The 18085-nt window shown below is 42.5% G+C and overlaps 2 protein-coding genes across 2 annotated transcripts; both read left to right on the plus strand.

Annotated features, from left to right (window-relative positions):
- Window positions 1-7876: 7876 nt before the first annotated feature.
- On the plus strand, window positions 7877-8332 carry LOC123675362 (cell division control protein 2 homolog). Its single transcript, XM_045610715.1, has one exon. The coding sequence runs from the start codon at window positions 7877-7879 to the stop codon at window positions 8330-8332; it is 456 nt and encodes a 151-aa protein (XP_045466671.1).
- An 8357-nt stretch (window positions 8333-16689) lies between these two features.
- Window positions 16690-17145, plus strand: LOC123675363 (cell division control protein 2 homolog). The gene has a single exon (XM_045610716.1). It carries the CDS (start codon window positions 16690-16692, stop codon window positions 17143-17145), a length of 456 nt encoding a protein of 151 aa, XP_045466672.1.
- Window positions 17146-18085: the final 940 nt, after the last annotated feature.

An 18085-nucleotide genomic window follows, 5' to 3' on the forward strand; every position in this document is an offset into this window, starting at 1 on the left:
TTCTTATTCCCTTCTTTTTGTTTAATGAACAATTATCCAAGTAAGCCATTCCACATTTTTTATTTTCTTGGACTCGGATGTCACGCAGGTAGCTATAATCTCCCACGTGGTAAGGTCCATTGCTGCTGTAACCACGAATGCACGATTGACTTCTGTTGTTGATTTCATTTGTTTGTTATTTCCTTCTATGTTTCTCATTCTAACAATTTTCATCGTATTGCACAGGGACGAAAGCTTGACACACGTGTCTAAGGCAACCACTTTGGTATGAGGGACTGTTCTTATTCCCTTCTTTTTGTTTAATGAACAATTATCCAAGTAAGCCATTCCACATTTTTTATTTTCTTGGACTCGGATGTAACGCAGGTAGCTATAATCTCCCACGTGGTAAGGTCAATTGCTGCTGTAACCACGAATGCACGACTGACTTCTGTTGTTGATTTCATTCGTTTGTTATTTTCTTCAATGTTTCTCATTCTAACACTTTTCATCGTATTGCACAGGGACGAAAGCTTGACACACGTGTCTAAGGAAACCACTTTGGTATAAAGGACTGTTCTTATTCCCTTCTTTCTGTTTAATGAACAATTATACAAGTGAGCCATTCCACATTGTTGATTTTCTTGGACTCGGATGTCACGCAGGTAGCTATAATCTCCCGCGTGGTAAGGTCAATTGCTGCTGTAACCACAAATGCACGACTGACTTCTGTTGTTGATTTCATTTGTTTGTTATTCCCTTCAATGTTTCTCATTCTAACTCTTTTCATCGTATAACACAGGGACGAAAGCTTGACTTCCGTGTCTAAGGAAGCCACATTGGTATGAGGACTGTTCTTATTCCCTTCTTTTTGTTTAATGAACAATTATCCAAGTAAGCCATTCCACATTGTTGATTTTCTTGGAATCGGATGTCACGCAGGTAGCTATAATCTCCCACGTGGTAAGGTCAATTGCTGCTGTATCCACAAATGCACGACTGACTTCTGTTGTTGATTTCATTTGTTTGTTTTTTCCTTCTATGTTTCTCATTCTAACACTTTTTATCGTATTGCACAGGGACGAAAGCTTGACTTACGTGTCTAAGGAAGCCACATTGGTATGAGGGACTGTTCTTATTCCGATTCCACATTGTTAATTTTTTATGGACTAGGATGTCACGCAGCTAGCTATAATCTCCCACGTGGTAAGGTCAATTGCTGCTGTAACCACAAATGCATGACTGACTTCTGTTGTTGATTTCATTTGTTTGTTTTTTCCTTCTATGTTTCTCATTCTAACACTTTTCATCGTATAGCACAGGGACGAAAGCTTGACACACGTGTCTAAGGAAACCACAAGGGTTTGTTCTCAATCCTTTTTTTCTTTTTGATGAACAATAATCCAAGTAAGCCATTCCACATTGTTGATTTTTTTGGACTCGGATGTCACGCAGCTAGCTATAATCTCCCACGTGGTAAGGTCCATTGCTGCTGTAACCACGAATGCACGATTGACTTCTGTTGTTGATTTCATTTGTTTGTTATTTCCTTCTATGTTTCTCATTCTAACACTTTTCATCGTATTGCACAGGGACGAAAGCTTGACATACGTGTCTAAGGAAACCACTCTGGTATGAGGGACTGTTCTTATTCCCTTCTTTTTGTTTAATGAACAATTATCCAAGTAAGCCATTCCACATTGTTAATTTTCTTGGACTCGGATGTCACGCAGGGAGCTATAATCTCCCACGTGGTAAGGTCAATTGCTGCTGTTACCACAAATGCACGATTGACTTATGTTGTTGATTTCATTCGTTTTTTATTTTCTTGAATGTTTCACATTCTAACACTTTTTATCGTATTGCACAGGGACGAGAGCTTGACACACGTGTCTAAGGAAACCACTTTGGTATAAGGGACTGTTCTTATTCCCTTCTTTTTGTTTAATGAACAATTATCCAAGTAAGCCATTCCACATTGTTGATTTTCTTGGACTCGGATGTCACGCAGGTAGCTATAATCTCCCACGTGGTAAGGTCCATTGCTGCTGTAACCACGAATGCACGATTGACTTCTGTTGTTGATTTCATTTGTTTGTTATTTCCTTCTATGTTTCTCATTCTAACAATTTTCATCGTATTGCACAGGGACGAAAGCTTGACACACGTGTCTAAGGCAACCACTTTGGTATGAGGGACTGTTCTTATTCCCTTCTTTTTGTTTAATGAACAATTATCCAAGTAAGCCATTCCACATTTTTTATTTTCTTGGACTCGGATGTAACGCAGGTAGCTATAATCTCCCACGTGGTAAGGTCAATTGCTGCTGTAACCACAAATGCACGACTGACTTCTGTTGTTGATTTCATTTGTTTGTTTTTTCCTTCTATGTTTCTCATTCTAACACTTTTTATCGTATTGCACAGGGACGAAAGCTTGACACGTGTCTAAGGAAACCACATTGGTATAAGGGACTGTTCTTATTCCCTTTTTTCTTTTTGAGGAACAATAATCCAAATAAGCCATTCCACATTGTTGATTTTCTTGGACTCGGATGTCACGCAGGTAGCTATAATCTCCCACGTGGTAAGGTCAATTGCTGCTGTAACCACGAATGCACGACTGACTTCTGTTGTTGATTTCATTCGTTTGTTATTTTCTTCAATGTTTCTCATTCTAACACTTTTCATCGTATTGCACAGGGACGAAAGCTTGACACACGTGTCTAAGGAAACCACTTTGGTATAAAGGACTGTTCTTATTCCCTTCTTTCTGTTTAATGAACAATTATACAAGTGAGCCATTCCACATTGTTGATTTTCTTGGACTCGGATGTCACGCAGGTAGCTATAATCTCCCGCGTGGTAAGGTCAATTGCTGCTGTAACCACAAATGCACGACTGACTTCTGTTGTTGATTTCATTTGTTTGTTATTCCCTTCAATGTTTCTCATTCTAACTCTTTTCATCGTATAACACAGGGACGAAAGCTTGACTTCCGTGTCTAAGGAAGCCACATTGGTATGAGGGACTGTTCTTATTCCCTTTTTTCTTTTTGATGAACAATTATCCAAGTAAGCCATTCCACATTGTTGATTTTCTTGGAATCGGATGTCACGCAGGTAGCTATAATCTCCCACGTGGTAAGGTCAATTGCTGCTGTATCCACAAATGCACGACTGACTTCTGTTGTTGATTTCATTTGTTTGTTTTTTCCTTCTATGTTTCTCATTCTAACACTTTTTATCGTATTGCACAGGGACGAAAGCTTGACTTACGTGTCTAAGGAAGCCACATTGGTATGAGGGACTGTTCTTATTCCGATTCCACATTGTTAATTTTTTATGGACTAGGATGTCACGCAGCTAGCTATAATCTCCCACGTGGTAAGGTCAATTGCTGCTGTAACCACAAATGCATGACTGACTTCTGTTGTTGATTTCATTTGTTTGTTTTTTCCTTCTATGTTTCTCATTCTAACACTTTTCATCGTATTGCACAGGGACGAAAGCTTGACACACGTGTCTAAGGAAACCACAAGGGTTTGTTCTCAATCCTTTTTTTCTTTTTGATGAACAATAATCCAAGTAAGCCATTCCACATTGTTGATTTTTTTGGACTCGGATGTCACGCAGGTAGCTATAATCTCCCACGTGGTAAGGTCCATTGCTGCTGTAACCACGAATGCACGATTGACTTCTGTTGTTGATTTCATTTGTTTGTTATTTCCTTCTATGTTTCTCATTCTAACAATTTTCATCGTATTGCACAGGGACGAAAGCTTGACATACGTGTCTAAGGAAACCACTCTGGTATGAGGGACTGTTCTTATTCCCTTCTTTTTGTTTAATGAACAATTATCCAAGTAAGCCATTCCACATTGTTAATTGTTAATTGTTAATTGTTAATTTTCTTCTTCTCCCACGTGGTAAGGTCAATTGCTGCTGTAACCACAAATGCACGACTGACTTCTGTTGTTGATTTCATTTGTTTGTTTTTTCCTTCTATGTTTCTCATTCTTACATTTTTCATCGTATTGCACAGGGACGAAAGCTTGACACACGTGTCTATGGAAACCACATTGGTATAAGGGACTGTCCTTACTTCATTCTTTCTGTATAATGATCAATTATCCAAGTAAGTCATTCCACATTGTTGATTTTCTTGGACTCGGATGTCACGCAGGTACCTTTAATCTCCCACGTGGTAAGGTCAATTGCTGCTGAAACCACAAATGCACGACTGACTTCTGTTGTTGATTTCATTTGTTTGTTATTTCCTCCAATGTTTCTCATTCTAACACTTTTCATCGTATTGCACAGGGACGAAAGCTTGACACACGTGTCTAAGGAAACCACTTTGGTATAAGGGACTGTTCTTATTCCCTTCTTTTTGTTTAATGAAAAATTATCCAAGTAAGCCATTCCAAATTGTTGATTTTCCTGGACTCGGATGTCACGCAGGTAGCTATAATCTCCCACGTGGTAAGGTCAATTGCTGCTGTAACCACAAATGCACGACTGACTTCTGTTGTTGATTTCATTTGTTTGTTATTTCCTTCAATGTTTCTCATTCTAACACTTTTCATGGTATTGCACAGGGAGGAAAGCTTGACACGCGTGTCTAAGGAAACCACTTTGGTATAAGGGACTGTTCTTATTCCCTTCTTTTTGTTTAATGAACAATTATCCAAGTAAGCCATTCCAAGTTGTTGATTTTCCTGGACTCGGATGTCACGCAGGTAGCTATAATCTCCAACGTGGTAAGGTCAATTGCTGCTGTAACCACAAATGCACTACTGACTTCTGTTGTTGATTTGATTTGTTTGTTATTTCCTTCAATGTTTCTCATTCTAACACTTCTCATCGTATTGCACAGGGACGAAAGCTTGACACACGTGTCTATGGAAACCACATTGGTATAAGGGACTGTTCTTATTCCCTTCTTTCTGTACAATGATCAATTATCCAAGTAAGCCATTCCACATTGTTGATTTTCTTGGACTCGGATGACACGCAGGTAGCTATAATCTTTTACGTGGTAAGGTCAATTGCTGCTGTAACCACAAATGCACGACTGACTTCTGTTGTTGATTTCATTTGTTTGTTTTTTCCTTCTATGTTTCTCATTCTTACATTTTTCATCGTATTGCACAGGGACGAAAGCTTGACACACGTGTCTATGGAAACCACATTGGTATAAGGGACTGTCCTTACTTCATTCTTTCTGTATAATGATCAATTATCCAAGTAAGTCATTCCACATTGTTGATTTTCTTGGACTCGGATGTCACGCAGGTACCTTTAATCTCCCACGTGGTAAGGTCAATTGCTGCTGAAACCACAAATGCACGACTGACTTCTGTTGTTGATTTCATTTGTTTGTTATTTCCTCCAATGTTTCTCATTCTAACACTTTTCATCGTATTGCACAGGGACGAAAGCTTGACACACGTGTCTAAGGAAACCACTTTGGTATAAGGGACTGTTCTTATTCCCTTCTTTTTGTTTAATGAAAAATTATCCAAGTAAGCCATTCCAAATTGTTGATTTTCCTGGACTCGGATGTCACGCAGGTAGCTATAATCTCCCACGTGGTAAGGTCAATTGCTGCTGTAACCACAAATGCACGACTGACTTCTGTTGTTGATTTCATTTGTTTGTTATTTCCTTCAATGTTTCTCATTCTAACACTTTTCATGGTATTGCACAGGGACGAAAGCTTGACACGCGTGTCTAAGGAAACCACTTTGGTATAAGGGACTGTTCTTATTCCCTTCTTTTTGTTTAATGAACAATTATCCAAGTAAGCCATTCCAAGTTGTTGATTTTCCTGGACTCGGATGTCACGCAGGTAGCTATAATCTCCAACGTGGTAAGGTCAATTGCTGCTGTAACCACAAATGCACTACTGACTTCTGTTGTTGATTTGATTTGTTTGTTATTTCCTTCAATGTTTCTCATTCTAACACTTCTCATCGTATTGCACAGGGACGAAAGCTTGACACACGTGTCTATGGAAACCACATTGGTATAAGGGACTGTTCTTATTCCCTTCTTTCTGTACAATGATCAATTATCCAAGTAAGCCATTCCACATTGTTGATTTTCTTGGACTCGGATGACACGCAGGTAGCTATAATCTTTTACGTGGTAAGGTCAATTGCTGCTGTAACCACAAATGCACGACTGACTTCTGTTGTTGATTTCATTTGTTTGTTATTTCCTTTAATGTTTCTCATTCTAACATTTTTCATCGTATTGCACAGGGACGAAAGCTTGACACACGTGTCTAAGGAAACCACTTTGGTATGAGGGACTGTTCTTATTCCCTTCTTTTTGTTTAATGAACAATTATCCAAGTAAGCCATTCCACATTGTTGATTTTCTTGGACTCGGATGACACGCGGGTAGCTATAATCTCCCACGTGGTAAGGTCAATTGCTGCTGTAACCACAATTGGACGGCTGACTTCTGTTGTTGATTTCATTTGTTTGTTATTTCCTTCAATGTTTCTCATTCTAACACTTCTCATCGTATTGCACAGGGACGAAAGCTTGACACACGTGTCTATGGAAACCACATTGGTATAAGGGACTGTTCTTATTCCCTTCTTTCTGTATGATGATCAATTATCCAAGTAAGCCATTCCACATTGTTGATTTTCTTGGACTCGGATGACAAGCAGGTAGCTATAATCTTTAACGTGGTAAGGTCAATTGCTGCTGTAACCACAAATGCACGACCGACTTCTGTTGTTGATTTCATTTCTTTGTTATTTACTTCTATGTTTCTCATTCTAACACTTTTCATCGTATTGCAGAGGGACGAAAGCTTGACACACGTGTCTAAGGAAACCACTTTTTTTTGTTTAATCAACAATTATCCAAGTAGGCCATTCCACATTGTTGATTTTCTTGGACTCGGATGTCACGCAGGTAGCTATAATCTCCCACGTGGTAAGGTCAATTGCTGCTGTAACCACAAATGCACGACTGACTTCTAATGTTGATTTCATTCGTTTGTTATTTTCTTCAATGTTTCTCATTCTAACACTTTTCATCGTATTGCACAGGGACGAAAGCTTGACACGCGTGTCTAAGGAAACCACTTTGGTATAAGGGACTGTTCTTATTCCCTTCTTTTTGTTTAATGAACAATTATACAAGTAAGCCATTCCACATTGTTGATTTTCTTGGACTCGGATGTCACGCAGGTAGCTAGAATCTCCCACGTGGTAAGTTCAATTGCTGCTGTAACCACAAATGCACGACTGACTTCTGTTGTTGATTTCATTTGTTTGTTTTTTCCTTCTATGTTTCTCATTCTTACACTTTTCATCGTGTTGCACAGGGACGAAAGCTTGACACACGTGTCTATGGAAACCACATTGGTATAAGGGACTGTCCTTACTTCATTCTTTCGGTATAATGATCAATTATCTAAGTAAGTCATTCCACATTGTTGATTTTCTTGGACTCGGATGTCACGCAGGTAGCTTTAATCTCCCACGTGGTAAGGTCAATTGCTGCTGAAACCACAAATGCACGACTGACTTCTGTTGTTGATTTCATTTGTTTGTTATTTCCTCCAAAGTTTCTCAATCTAACACTTTTCATCGTATTGCACAGGGACGAAAGCTTGACACACGTGTCTAAGGAAACCACTTTGGTATGAGGGACTGTTCTTATTCCCTTCTTTTTGTTCAATCAACAATTATCCAAGTAAGCCATTCCACATTGTTGATTTTCTTGGACTCGGATGTCACGCAGGTAGCTATAATCTCCCACGTGGTAAGGTCAATTGCTGCTGTAACCGCAAATGCACGACGGATTTCTGTTGTTGATTTCATTTGTTTGTTATTTCCTTCAATGTTTCTCATTCTAACACTTTCAGGATATGTTGCGATCAGTGGCGGTCGTACCCTCCAACCCCTCTGATGAAGAGCCCACTCCGGAGAGAATAACCAGAATCTCCGGACCCTTCCGGAAAATCCGTACCCTCGGCGAGGGAGGTTTTGGAAAAGTGTTCGAGGTCGAACACGGAGATATAAGATTTGCTCTGAAGGTGGCCCCGAAAGACGAGGTGTCCATGACGGAGCTGAGGATGCTGAAAGCCATGAGACACCCAAACGTGGTCCGCCTATTGGTGGATTACGTAACCGACGAACGGCTCTATCTTGGGGTCGAGCTGATGGAGGGAGACCTGTTGGAACTGGTCCAACGACGGGGGCCTCTGCCGGAGGGGGAGTGTTGTGATATGTTGGGGCAGGCTTTCGCTGGGCTGGCGGCCTGCCATGCTCAGCGTATCCTGCACCGGGATATAAAACCGGGGTCGGCGGGTCTGCATCGCTGATTTCGGGCTCGCCTGCCGACTTAATCAGAGGTTCCCGACCACGTCGCGGCGAGCTGGTACTCCCCCATTTTGGGCACCGGAGGTCCTGAAAAGGTTGCCATTCGGACTCCCCTCGGATGTGTGGGCCATGGGAGTGACGGCTTTATACATGGCAACCGGGAAGCTACCCTTCATGACGCCGAATGGGGAAAAGAAGGTCATGAACTTGATAGGACACTACCGCGGGGAGGAGATGTTCGAGGTGCCAGAGAGATTACGCAGCAGCCTGGTGGAACTTCTGAGGGTTGATCCAGCGCATCGCCCTTCCGCTGCATGGGGCGAGATGACCTTCAGGCAGCTGGCCGTATAAGCCAAAGAGGGGTCCAAAGAGATGGCCTCATCTGAAAGACCGTCAAAATTTGAGGCCATAAAGGTGGGAGAGAGCTTTGTAGAAGCCTTTGAGAGGCAACCAAAGGGTGGCTGGACTCCCCGATTCAGGCAGAGGCTGCTGCGGTTTCGCCCTCCAGGAGTGCGGGGTAGACTCCACCCTAAGTTCGTGTTTCCGAATGGGAGGACGAAGCGAATTTGGGTTCCCCAGGAGTAAGGGCGCCTCTCTGTCCCGCGGACGTCCGTCTGTCCGTCAATAAGTGAAGTAGGTCGTCATTGGTGTTGGTAAGTTTTATACAATGGGTCGCTAATCTTGTTGTGTTTTAGAACAAAGATGTCTAGAGGAGAGTGGGACCTCATCGACGCCGGAATAGTGGAATCCATGCCGGCCAGTTTCGACGAGTTAGTGGAGGAAGAAATCGAATTCTGGCAACCGCAACGGAAGGAGACGGCGGCTAGGGGACCACCTACATCTCTATGTCATCACACAACACCTCCGGCGAGACGACGCCCCTATGACTTACCTCGTGGCCATGCCGGTGGACGACACAAGCCAAAGGCTAGAAAACCCCGCAGGCCTTCCAGAACCCACGTACCAGCCCCAGACCCACACTACCCAAGAGCGCAGAGGGAAGTTCCACGCTTCATCAAACTCATGGAGGGTGCATGTTTGCGGTGTGGACTACTGGGCCACGCCCGGAGACATTGCCGGAACAACGTCCGATTATTTTGTTCTCGCTGCGGTCGTTTGGGAGTTATGTCTAGGGATTGTCCATGCCCAAGAGAAAATCGAGCCCGGACGAGGCAACAAGAGGAGCCGTCTAGAGTCGGAATGGATCAGGGCGTGAGGTCAGGTCAACCCAATCTCCGGTCCATTGGAATCCAGTGTGAGCTACTGCGACCCTCAACGAACCTCCAACTATGGCCGATGGAGATTCACCCAGGGATGATATTGGCCGTCTGCCAATAGATAGTTGAACAGCGGGGTAGCAGGTGGTGACAAAAAAAACTTTCGTTTTTTTTTGGGGAAGTAAGGGGGGTGTGTAACGAAGTGAAATTCGTTACTAGAATCACCCGGTATAATTTAGCCCAGGTCAAGAATTCAATAATTATTTTACTAGAATCACCTAGTATAATTTACCCAGGTTTAGAATTCAATGATTATTTTATTAGAATCACCCAGTATAATTTGCCCCAGGTTTAGAATTCCATCATTATTCTACCAGTCATCTGAGTAGGTGAAAATAAAATATTAATTGAGAGCAGTGAAGGTATTTTTCGGGCAATTCAAAAATTTTCATTTGGAATAATTTCTGATTTATTTATTTCATGAAAATATAACGATGCAATTTAAAATATCAGCCTATGTATAAAAACTTTCGAGCGACAACGCGATGGACGTTATCTCTTCAATATGTTCTTTTTTACATGTTGTCGTTCGTTTTTCATAGGTATACCGCCGATTTCGAGACTCGAAATTTTCCCCTTCCAACCGAGATTACAAGTGAAGTATTTCGGAAAAGGAGGATTATTCTTGCCGGTGTCTTCGAAGTATTAAGTTATTTTCCGATTTACTCCTGTCGGCGTCTTCGAGCTATATATTTTCATAGTTATTGAGCGGATTTTCTTGAGTAACAATTAAGAGTTTAATTTTTAGTTTGCAATTTTTCTTTTGAACGTTGGACGTTTTAGTGCCGTATTTTATATTCGTGAATTTGACACTTAGCCCGTACACGAAAAGAATTTGAGTTCGTGTAGTGAAGTGGGAAATTCTTAGGATTGGTAAGAACCGTTTTATTCCTGTCTGTATTATCGGTGACTTTCCTGTGTTCCATCGATACTTTCCGAGTGTGATTTATTTGCAATTTATTTTATTTCTAAGATCTTTCTTTCTCAAGTGGAGTTTGTCTGTTCGGTTCCTTATTGCGAGCAACTCTTATTTGAAACTACCAGGCAAAACTCCTTATCTTGGGGAGAGGGGTCGTTTATTTCCGATCTCCGGATCACTGCGGCCTTTAAGGTTAATTATCCTGTCCGGTCCGACTCGAGTCGTTAATTGGTGGATGCGCCGAGGTATACCGTAAGTGAAATTTATTTCTTTGATCTTTCTTTCTCAAGTGGAGTTTGTCTGTCCGGTTCCTTATTGCGAGCAACTCTTATTTGGAACTACCAGGCAGAACTCCTTATCTTGAGGAGAGGGGTCGCTCATTTCCGATCTCCGGATCACCGCGGTGTTTTGGGCTAATTACCCTGTCCGATCTGACTCGAGTCGTGAATTGGTGGATGCGCCGAAGTATACTCGAGTGAAATTTATTTCTCAGATCTTTCTTTCTCAAGTGGAGTTTGTCTGTCCGGTTCCTTATTGCGAGCAACTCTTATTTGGAACTACCAGGCATAACTCCTTATCTTGGGGAGAGGGGTCGCTTAATTCCGATCTCCGGATCACAGCAGTCTTTTCGGCGAATTACCCTGTCCGTTCTGACTCGAGTCTAGAATTGGTGGATGCGCCATAGTATACCCCGAACGAAGTTTATTTCTTAGATTTATTTTGGTGGATGTGCCGACAGATACCCTGATTGACATCTGTTTCTAAGACCCAACTTTCTCAGGTGGAATCTGTGTGTCGGGTACCTTATTGCGAGCAACTCTTATTTGGGACCACCAGACAGAATTCCTTATCTTGTGGAGCGGGGTCGCTTATTTCCGATTCACGGATCACCGTGGTCATTTCGGTGAGTCACCCTGCCCAGTCCGACCTGAGATTTTTTTTGGTGGATGCGCCGACAAGTACCCTGATTGAAATCTGTGTCTAAGACCCAACTTTCTCAAGTGGAATCCGTGTGTCGGGTCCCTTATTGCGAGTAACTCTTATTTGGGACCACCAGACGGAATTCCTTATCTTGTGGAGAGGGATCGCGTATTTCCGATTCACTGATCACCGTGGTCATTTCGGTGAGTCACCCTGCCCAGTCTGACTTAATATCAATTTTTGGTGGATGCGCCGATACAAGACCTGATTCGAAGATATTGTTCAGGCTTGCTGTTTCTAATAAAGAGGTATCGAACCGGACCGTACGGAACACAGGATAGGTGATCACATCTGACTTATTAGACTGCATTTCACACGCCAATCTGCATGCTTTCCACGCTTGTCCGCACTTAACCGTTTTTATCATCGCTCAATTTGCTTGCTCACTGCTTACTAATTTCTGCTGCTTGATATACGCCACCTGCTCACCTCGCTTAGTTCTCGTTCCGTACCGTGTTGCATTGTAAATATTTGCTTTTGGTGTTTAGTAGCCTTTTGCATTATTGTATATATAGGATAGTATTGTATATAATTTGGTGTTGTACATAAGGGAACGGATATTGTTAAATATAGTGTGTTTCGTCAGGGTGTCTTTTATTTATCTCATAGACATTTACTGCCATTTAGCGAAATAAATCACCACTGGTCAATCGCTCTTACCTCAGATTGAATCGAACCCTTCTCCAACTGTTTAAAAGCTACCCAGGGTCGATAATAGTGAGCGACGTAAGGAATTGCGACCTTATAAAACCTATCGCAATTGGCGCCCGAGGTAATATAGGAGAGAAATAGTAAACAATCATCAATCCGAAGAAAGTCCCCGTCACAGACTCGAATGTCACGCAGGTAGCTATAATCTCCCACGTGGTAAGGTCAATTGCTGCTGTAACCACAAATGCACGACTGACTTCTGTTGTTGATTTCATTTGTTTGTTATTTCCTTCTCTGTTTCTCATTCTAACACTTTTCATCGTATTGCACAGGGACGAAAGCTTGACACACGTGTCTAAGGAAACCACTTTGGTATAAGGGACTGTTCTTATTCTCTTTTTTTTGTTTAATCAACAATTATCCAAGTAGGCCATTCCACATTGTTGATTATCTTGGACTCGGATGTCACGCAGGTAGCTATAATCTCCCACGTGGTAAGGTCAATTGCTGCTGTAACCACAAATGCACGACTGACTTCTAATGTTGATTTCATTTGTTTGTTATTTCCCTCAATGTTTCTCATTCTAACACTTCTCATCGTATTGCACAGGGACGAAAGCTTTACACACGTGTCTAAGGAAACCACTTTGGTATAAGGGACTGTTCTTATTCCCTTCTTTTTGTTCAATCAACAATTATCCAAGTAAGCCATTCCACATTGTTGATTTTCTTGGACTCGAATGTCACGCAGGTAGCTATAATCTCCCACGTGGTAAGGTCAATTGCTGCTGTAACCACAAATGCACGACTGACTTCTGTTGTTGATTTCATTTGTTTGTTATTTCCTTTTATGTTTCTCATTCTAACACTTTTCATCGTATTGCACAGGGACGAAAGCTTGACACGCGTGTCTAAGGAAACCACTTTGGTATAAGGGACTGTTCTTAATCCCTTCGTTTTGTTTAATGAACAATTATCCAAGTAAGCCATTCCACATTGTTGATTTTCTTGGACTCGGATGTCACGCAGGTAGCTATAATCTCCCACGTGGTAAGGTCAATTGCTGCTGTAACCATAAATGCACGACTGACTTCTGTTGTTGATTTCATTTGTTTGTTATTTCCTTCTATGTTTCTCATTCTAACACTTTTTTTCGTATTGCACAGGAACGAAAGCTTGACACACGTGTCTAAGGAAACCACAAGGGTTTGTTCTCATTCCCTTTTTTCTTTTTGATGAACAATTATCCAAGTAAGCCATTCCACATTGTTGATTTTCATGGACTCGGATGTCACGCAGGTAGCTATAATCTTCCACGTGGTAAGGTCAATTGCTGCTGTAACCACAAATGCTCGACTGACTTCTACTGTTGATTTCATTCGTTTGTTATTTTCTTCAATGTTTCTCATTCTAACTCTTTTCATCGTATTGCACAGGAACGAATGCTTGACACACGTGTCTAAGGAAACAACTTTGGTATAAGGACTGTTCTTATTCCCTTCTTTTTGTTTAATGAACAATTATCCAAGTAAGCCATTCCACATTGTTGATTTTCTTGGAATCGGATGTCACGCAGGTAGCTATAATCTCCCACGTGGTAAGGTCAATTGCTGCTGTATCCACAAATGCACGACTGACTTCTGTTGTTGATTTCATTTGTTTGTTTTTTCCTTCTATGTTTCTCATTCTAACACTTTTTATCGTATTGCACAGGGACGAAAGCTTGACTTACGTGTCTAAGGAAGCCACATTGGTATGAGGGACTGTTCTTATTCCGATTCCACATTGTTGATTTTCTTGGACTAGGATGTCACGCAGCTAGCTATAATCTCCCACGTGGTAAGGTCAATTGCTGCTGTAACCACAAATGCATGACTGACTTCTGTTGTTGATTTCATTTGTTTGTTTTTTCCTTCTATGTTTCTCATTCTAACACTTTTCATCGTATTGCACAGGGACGAAAGCTTGACACACGTGTCTAAGGAAACCACAAGGGTTTGTTCTCATTCCTTTTTTTCTTTTTGATGAACAATAATCCAAGTAAGCCATTCCACATTGTTGATTTTTTTGGACTCGGATGTCACGCAGGTAGCTATAATCTCCCACGTGGTAAGGTCCATTGCTGCTGTAACCACGAATGCACGATTGACTTCTGTTGTTGATTTCATTTGTTTGTTATTTCCTTCTATGTTTCTCATTCTAACAATTTTCATCGTATTGCACAGGGACGAAAGCTTGACACACGTGTCTAAGGAAACCACTTTGGTATGGGGACTGTTCTTATTCCCTTCTTTTTGTTTGATGAACAATTATCCAAGTAAGCCATTCCACATTGTTAATTTTCTTGGACTCGGATGTCACGCAGGGAGCTATAATCTCCCACGTGGTAAGGTCAATTGCTGCTGTTACCACAAATGCACGATTGACTTATGTTGTTGATTTCATTCGTTTTTTATTTTCTTGAATGTTTCACATTCTAACACTTTTTATCGTATTGCACAGGGACGAAAGCTTGACACACGTGTCTAAGGAAACCACTTTGGTATAAGGGACTGTTCTTATTCCCTTCTTTTTGTTTAATGAACAATTATCCAAGTAAGCCATTCCACATTGTTGATTTTCTTGGACTCGGATGTCACGCAGGTAGCTATAATCTCCCACGTGGTAAGGTCCATTGCTGCTGTAACCACGAATGCACGATTGACTTCTGTTGTTGATTTCATTTGTTTGTTATTTCCTTCTATGTTTCTCATTCTAACAATTTTCATCGTATTGCACAGGGACGAAAGCTTGACACACGTGTCTAAGGCAACCACTTTGGTATGAGGGACTGTTCTTATTCCCTTCTTTTTGTTTAATGAACAATTATCCAAGTAAGCCATTCCACATTTTTGATTTTATTGGACTCGGATGTAACGCAGGTAGCTATAATCTGCGACGAATAGTTTAGGAGATATAACGATTTTTGTAGAGAGAATGAATTTTCTCGAATTTTCCTTACCCCGGACCTTAAAAAATTGTAAAAAATTAAAAGTTCCTTCTTGGTAATAATATACCTCTTTTTCTATTGATCTGGTCACGTAGATCACGAAAGTTTTTATTTGAGGGGTTTGCAACGAATAGTTTAGGAGATATAACGATTTCTGTAGAGAGATTGAATTTTTACGGTTTTTTCCAAAAATTTCGAATTCAAATTCCTCCTGAACTATGGGGACTACGGAAAATCGGTGAGCAGAGTTGGTATTGGCAGTTCATGGTTATTCGAATCCCACTCTCGCCTGACAATATTTGAGTCGAAAAATTTTCTCGAATTTTTCTTACCCCGGACCTTAAAAAATTGTAAAAAATTGAAAGTTCCTTCTTGGTAATAATATACCTCTTTTTCTATTGATCTGGTCATGTAGATCACGAAAGTTTTTATTTGAGCAGTCCGCGACGAATAGTTTAGGAGATATAACGATTTTTATAGAGAGATTGAATTTTCTCGAATTTTCCTTACCCCGGACCTTGAAAAATTGTAAAAAATCAAAAGATCTTTCTTGGTAATAAAATACCTCTTTTTCTATTGATCTGTTCACGTAGATCACGAAAGTTTTTATTTGAGTGGTCTGCGACGAAAAGTTTAGGAGATATAACGATTTTTGTAGAGAGATTGAATTTTCTCGAATTTTCCTTACCCCGGACCTTAAAAAATTGTAAAAATTAAAAGTTCCTTCTTGGTGATAATATACCTCTTTTTCTATTGATGTGTTCACGTAGATCACGAAAGTTTTTATATGAGGGGTCTGCGACGAATAGTTTAGGAGATGTAACGATTTTTATAGAGAGATTGAATTTTTACGGTTTTTTCCAAAAATTTCGACTTCAAATTTCTCCTAAACTATGGGGACTACGGAAAATCGGTGAGCAGAGTTGGTATTGGCAGTTCATGGTTATTCGAATCCCACTCTCGCCTGACAATATATGAGTCCACCGGATTCACACCGGCGTTCCTGAATTTCGGTCGGGAGGTTCACTCCCCAGAAACGAACCGTCGGACATCAGGAGCCAAAGGTGACGCAGAAAAATCAATGGAAGAACCACAGGTCCAAGGGGTAGGCCAATACGCAAATCGCATCAAGCGACTCCAAGAGACCCGGGAGTTTGTTAGACTCCAGCTGGCTCGTGCATTCAACCAACAGAGTCGGTATTATAATCTCCGAAGGAGAGCGTGGTCGTGCCGGGTAGGTGACAAAGTTTTGCGTCGAGAACATCCGTTGTCGTCGGCGGCAGAAGGCTTTGCATCTAAGTTAGCGCCCAAATATTCTGGTCCGTATACCGTTACTAAGGTCATATCTCCAGTGGTGTACGACTTGAAAAGCGCGTCGGGTAAATATCTTCGTCACATCCACGTTAAAGATTTGAAACCATTCTACGAAGGTGAGCAGGGCGTTGAGCACTCGGAAATTTCGGGAAACCCGCGGATACATAGTGGAGAGCATGCATAAGACCGAGGGGTGGAGCCGTGTCAGTCATCCGTCTGTTTCAGGATATGTTGCGATCAGTGGCGGTCGTACCCTCCAACCCCTCTGATGAAGAGCCCACTCCGGAGAGAATAACCAGAATCTCCGGACCCTTCCGGAAAATCCGTACCCTCGGCGAGGGAGGTTTTGGAAAAGTGTTCGAGGTCGAACACGGAGATATAAGATTTGCCCTGAAGGTGGCCCCGAAAGACGAGGTGTCCATGACGGAGCTGAGGATGCTGAAAGCCATGAGACACCCAAACGTGGTCCGCCTATTGGTGGATTACGTAACCGACGAACGGCTCTATCTTGGGGTCGAGCTGATGGAGGGAGACCTGTTGGAACTGGTCCAACGACGGGGGCCTCTGCCGGAGGGGGAGTGTTGTGATATGTTGGGGCAGGCTTTCTCTGGGCTGGCGGCCTGCCATGCTCAGCGTATCCTGTACCGGGATATAAAACCGGGGTCGGCGGGTCTGCATCGCTGATTTCGGGCTCGCCTGCCGACTTAATCAGAGGTTCCCGACCACGTCGCGGCGAGCTGGTACTCCCCCATTTTGGGCACCGGAGGTCCTGAAAAGGTTGCCATTCGGACTCCCCTCGGATGTGTGGGCCATGGGAGTGACGGCTTTATACATGGCAACCGGGAAGCTACCCTTCATGACGCCGAATGGGGAAAAGAAGGTCATGAACTTGATAGGACACTACCGCGGGGAGGAGATGCTCGAGGTGCCAGAGAGATTACGCAGCAGCCTGGTGGAACTTCTGAGGGTTGATCCAGCGCATCGCCCTTCCGCTGCATGGGGCGAGATGACCTTCAGGCAGCTGGCCGTATAAGCCAAAGAGGGGTCCAAAGAGATGGCCTCATCTGAAAGACCGTCAAAATTTGAGGCCATAAAGGTGGGAGAGAGCTTTGTAGAAGCCTTTGAGAGGCAACCAAAGGGTGGCTGGACTCCCCGATTCAGGCAGAGGCTGCTGCGGTTTCGCCCTCCAGGAGTGCGGGGTAGACTCCACCCTAAGTTCGTGTTTCCGAATGGGAGGACGAAGCGAATTTGGGTTCCCCAGGAGTAAGGGCGCCTCTCTGTCCCGCGGACGTCCGTCTGTCCGTCAATAAGTGAAGTAGGTCGTCATTGGTGTTGGTAAGTTTTATACAATGGGTCGCTAATCTTGTTGTGTTTTAGAACAAAGATGTCTAGAGGAGAGTGGGACCTCATCGACGCCGGAATAGTGGAATCCATGCCGGCCAGTTTCGACGAGTTAGTGGAGGAAGAAATCGAATTCTGGCAACCGCAACGGAAGGAGACGGCGGCTAGGGGACCACCTACATCTCTATGTCATCACACAACACCTCCGGCGAGACGACGCCCCTATGACTTACCTCGTGGCCATGCCGGTGGACGACACAAGCCAAAGGCTAGAAAACCCCGC

This window comes from Harmonia axyridis, chromosome 3, assembly GCF_914767665.1.
Source record: "Harmonia axyridis chromosome 3, icHarAxyr1.1, whole genome shotgun sequence".
NCBI classification, from domain to species: domain Eukaryota; kingdom Metazoa; phylum Arthropoda; class Insecta; order Coleoptera; family Coccinellidae; genus Harmonia; species Harmonia axyridis.

Coding starts and splice junctions, on each gene's coding strand:
- LOC123675363 (XM_045610716.1), top strand. CDS start 16,690: ATGTTGCGATCAGTGGCGGTCGTACCCTCCAACCCCTCTGATGAAGAG.
- LOC123675362 (XM_045610715.1), top strand. CDS start 7,877: ATGTTGCGATCAGTGGCGGTCGTACCCTCCAACCCCTCTGATGAAGAG.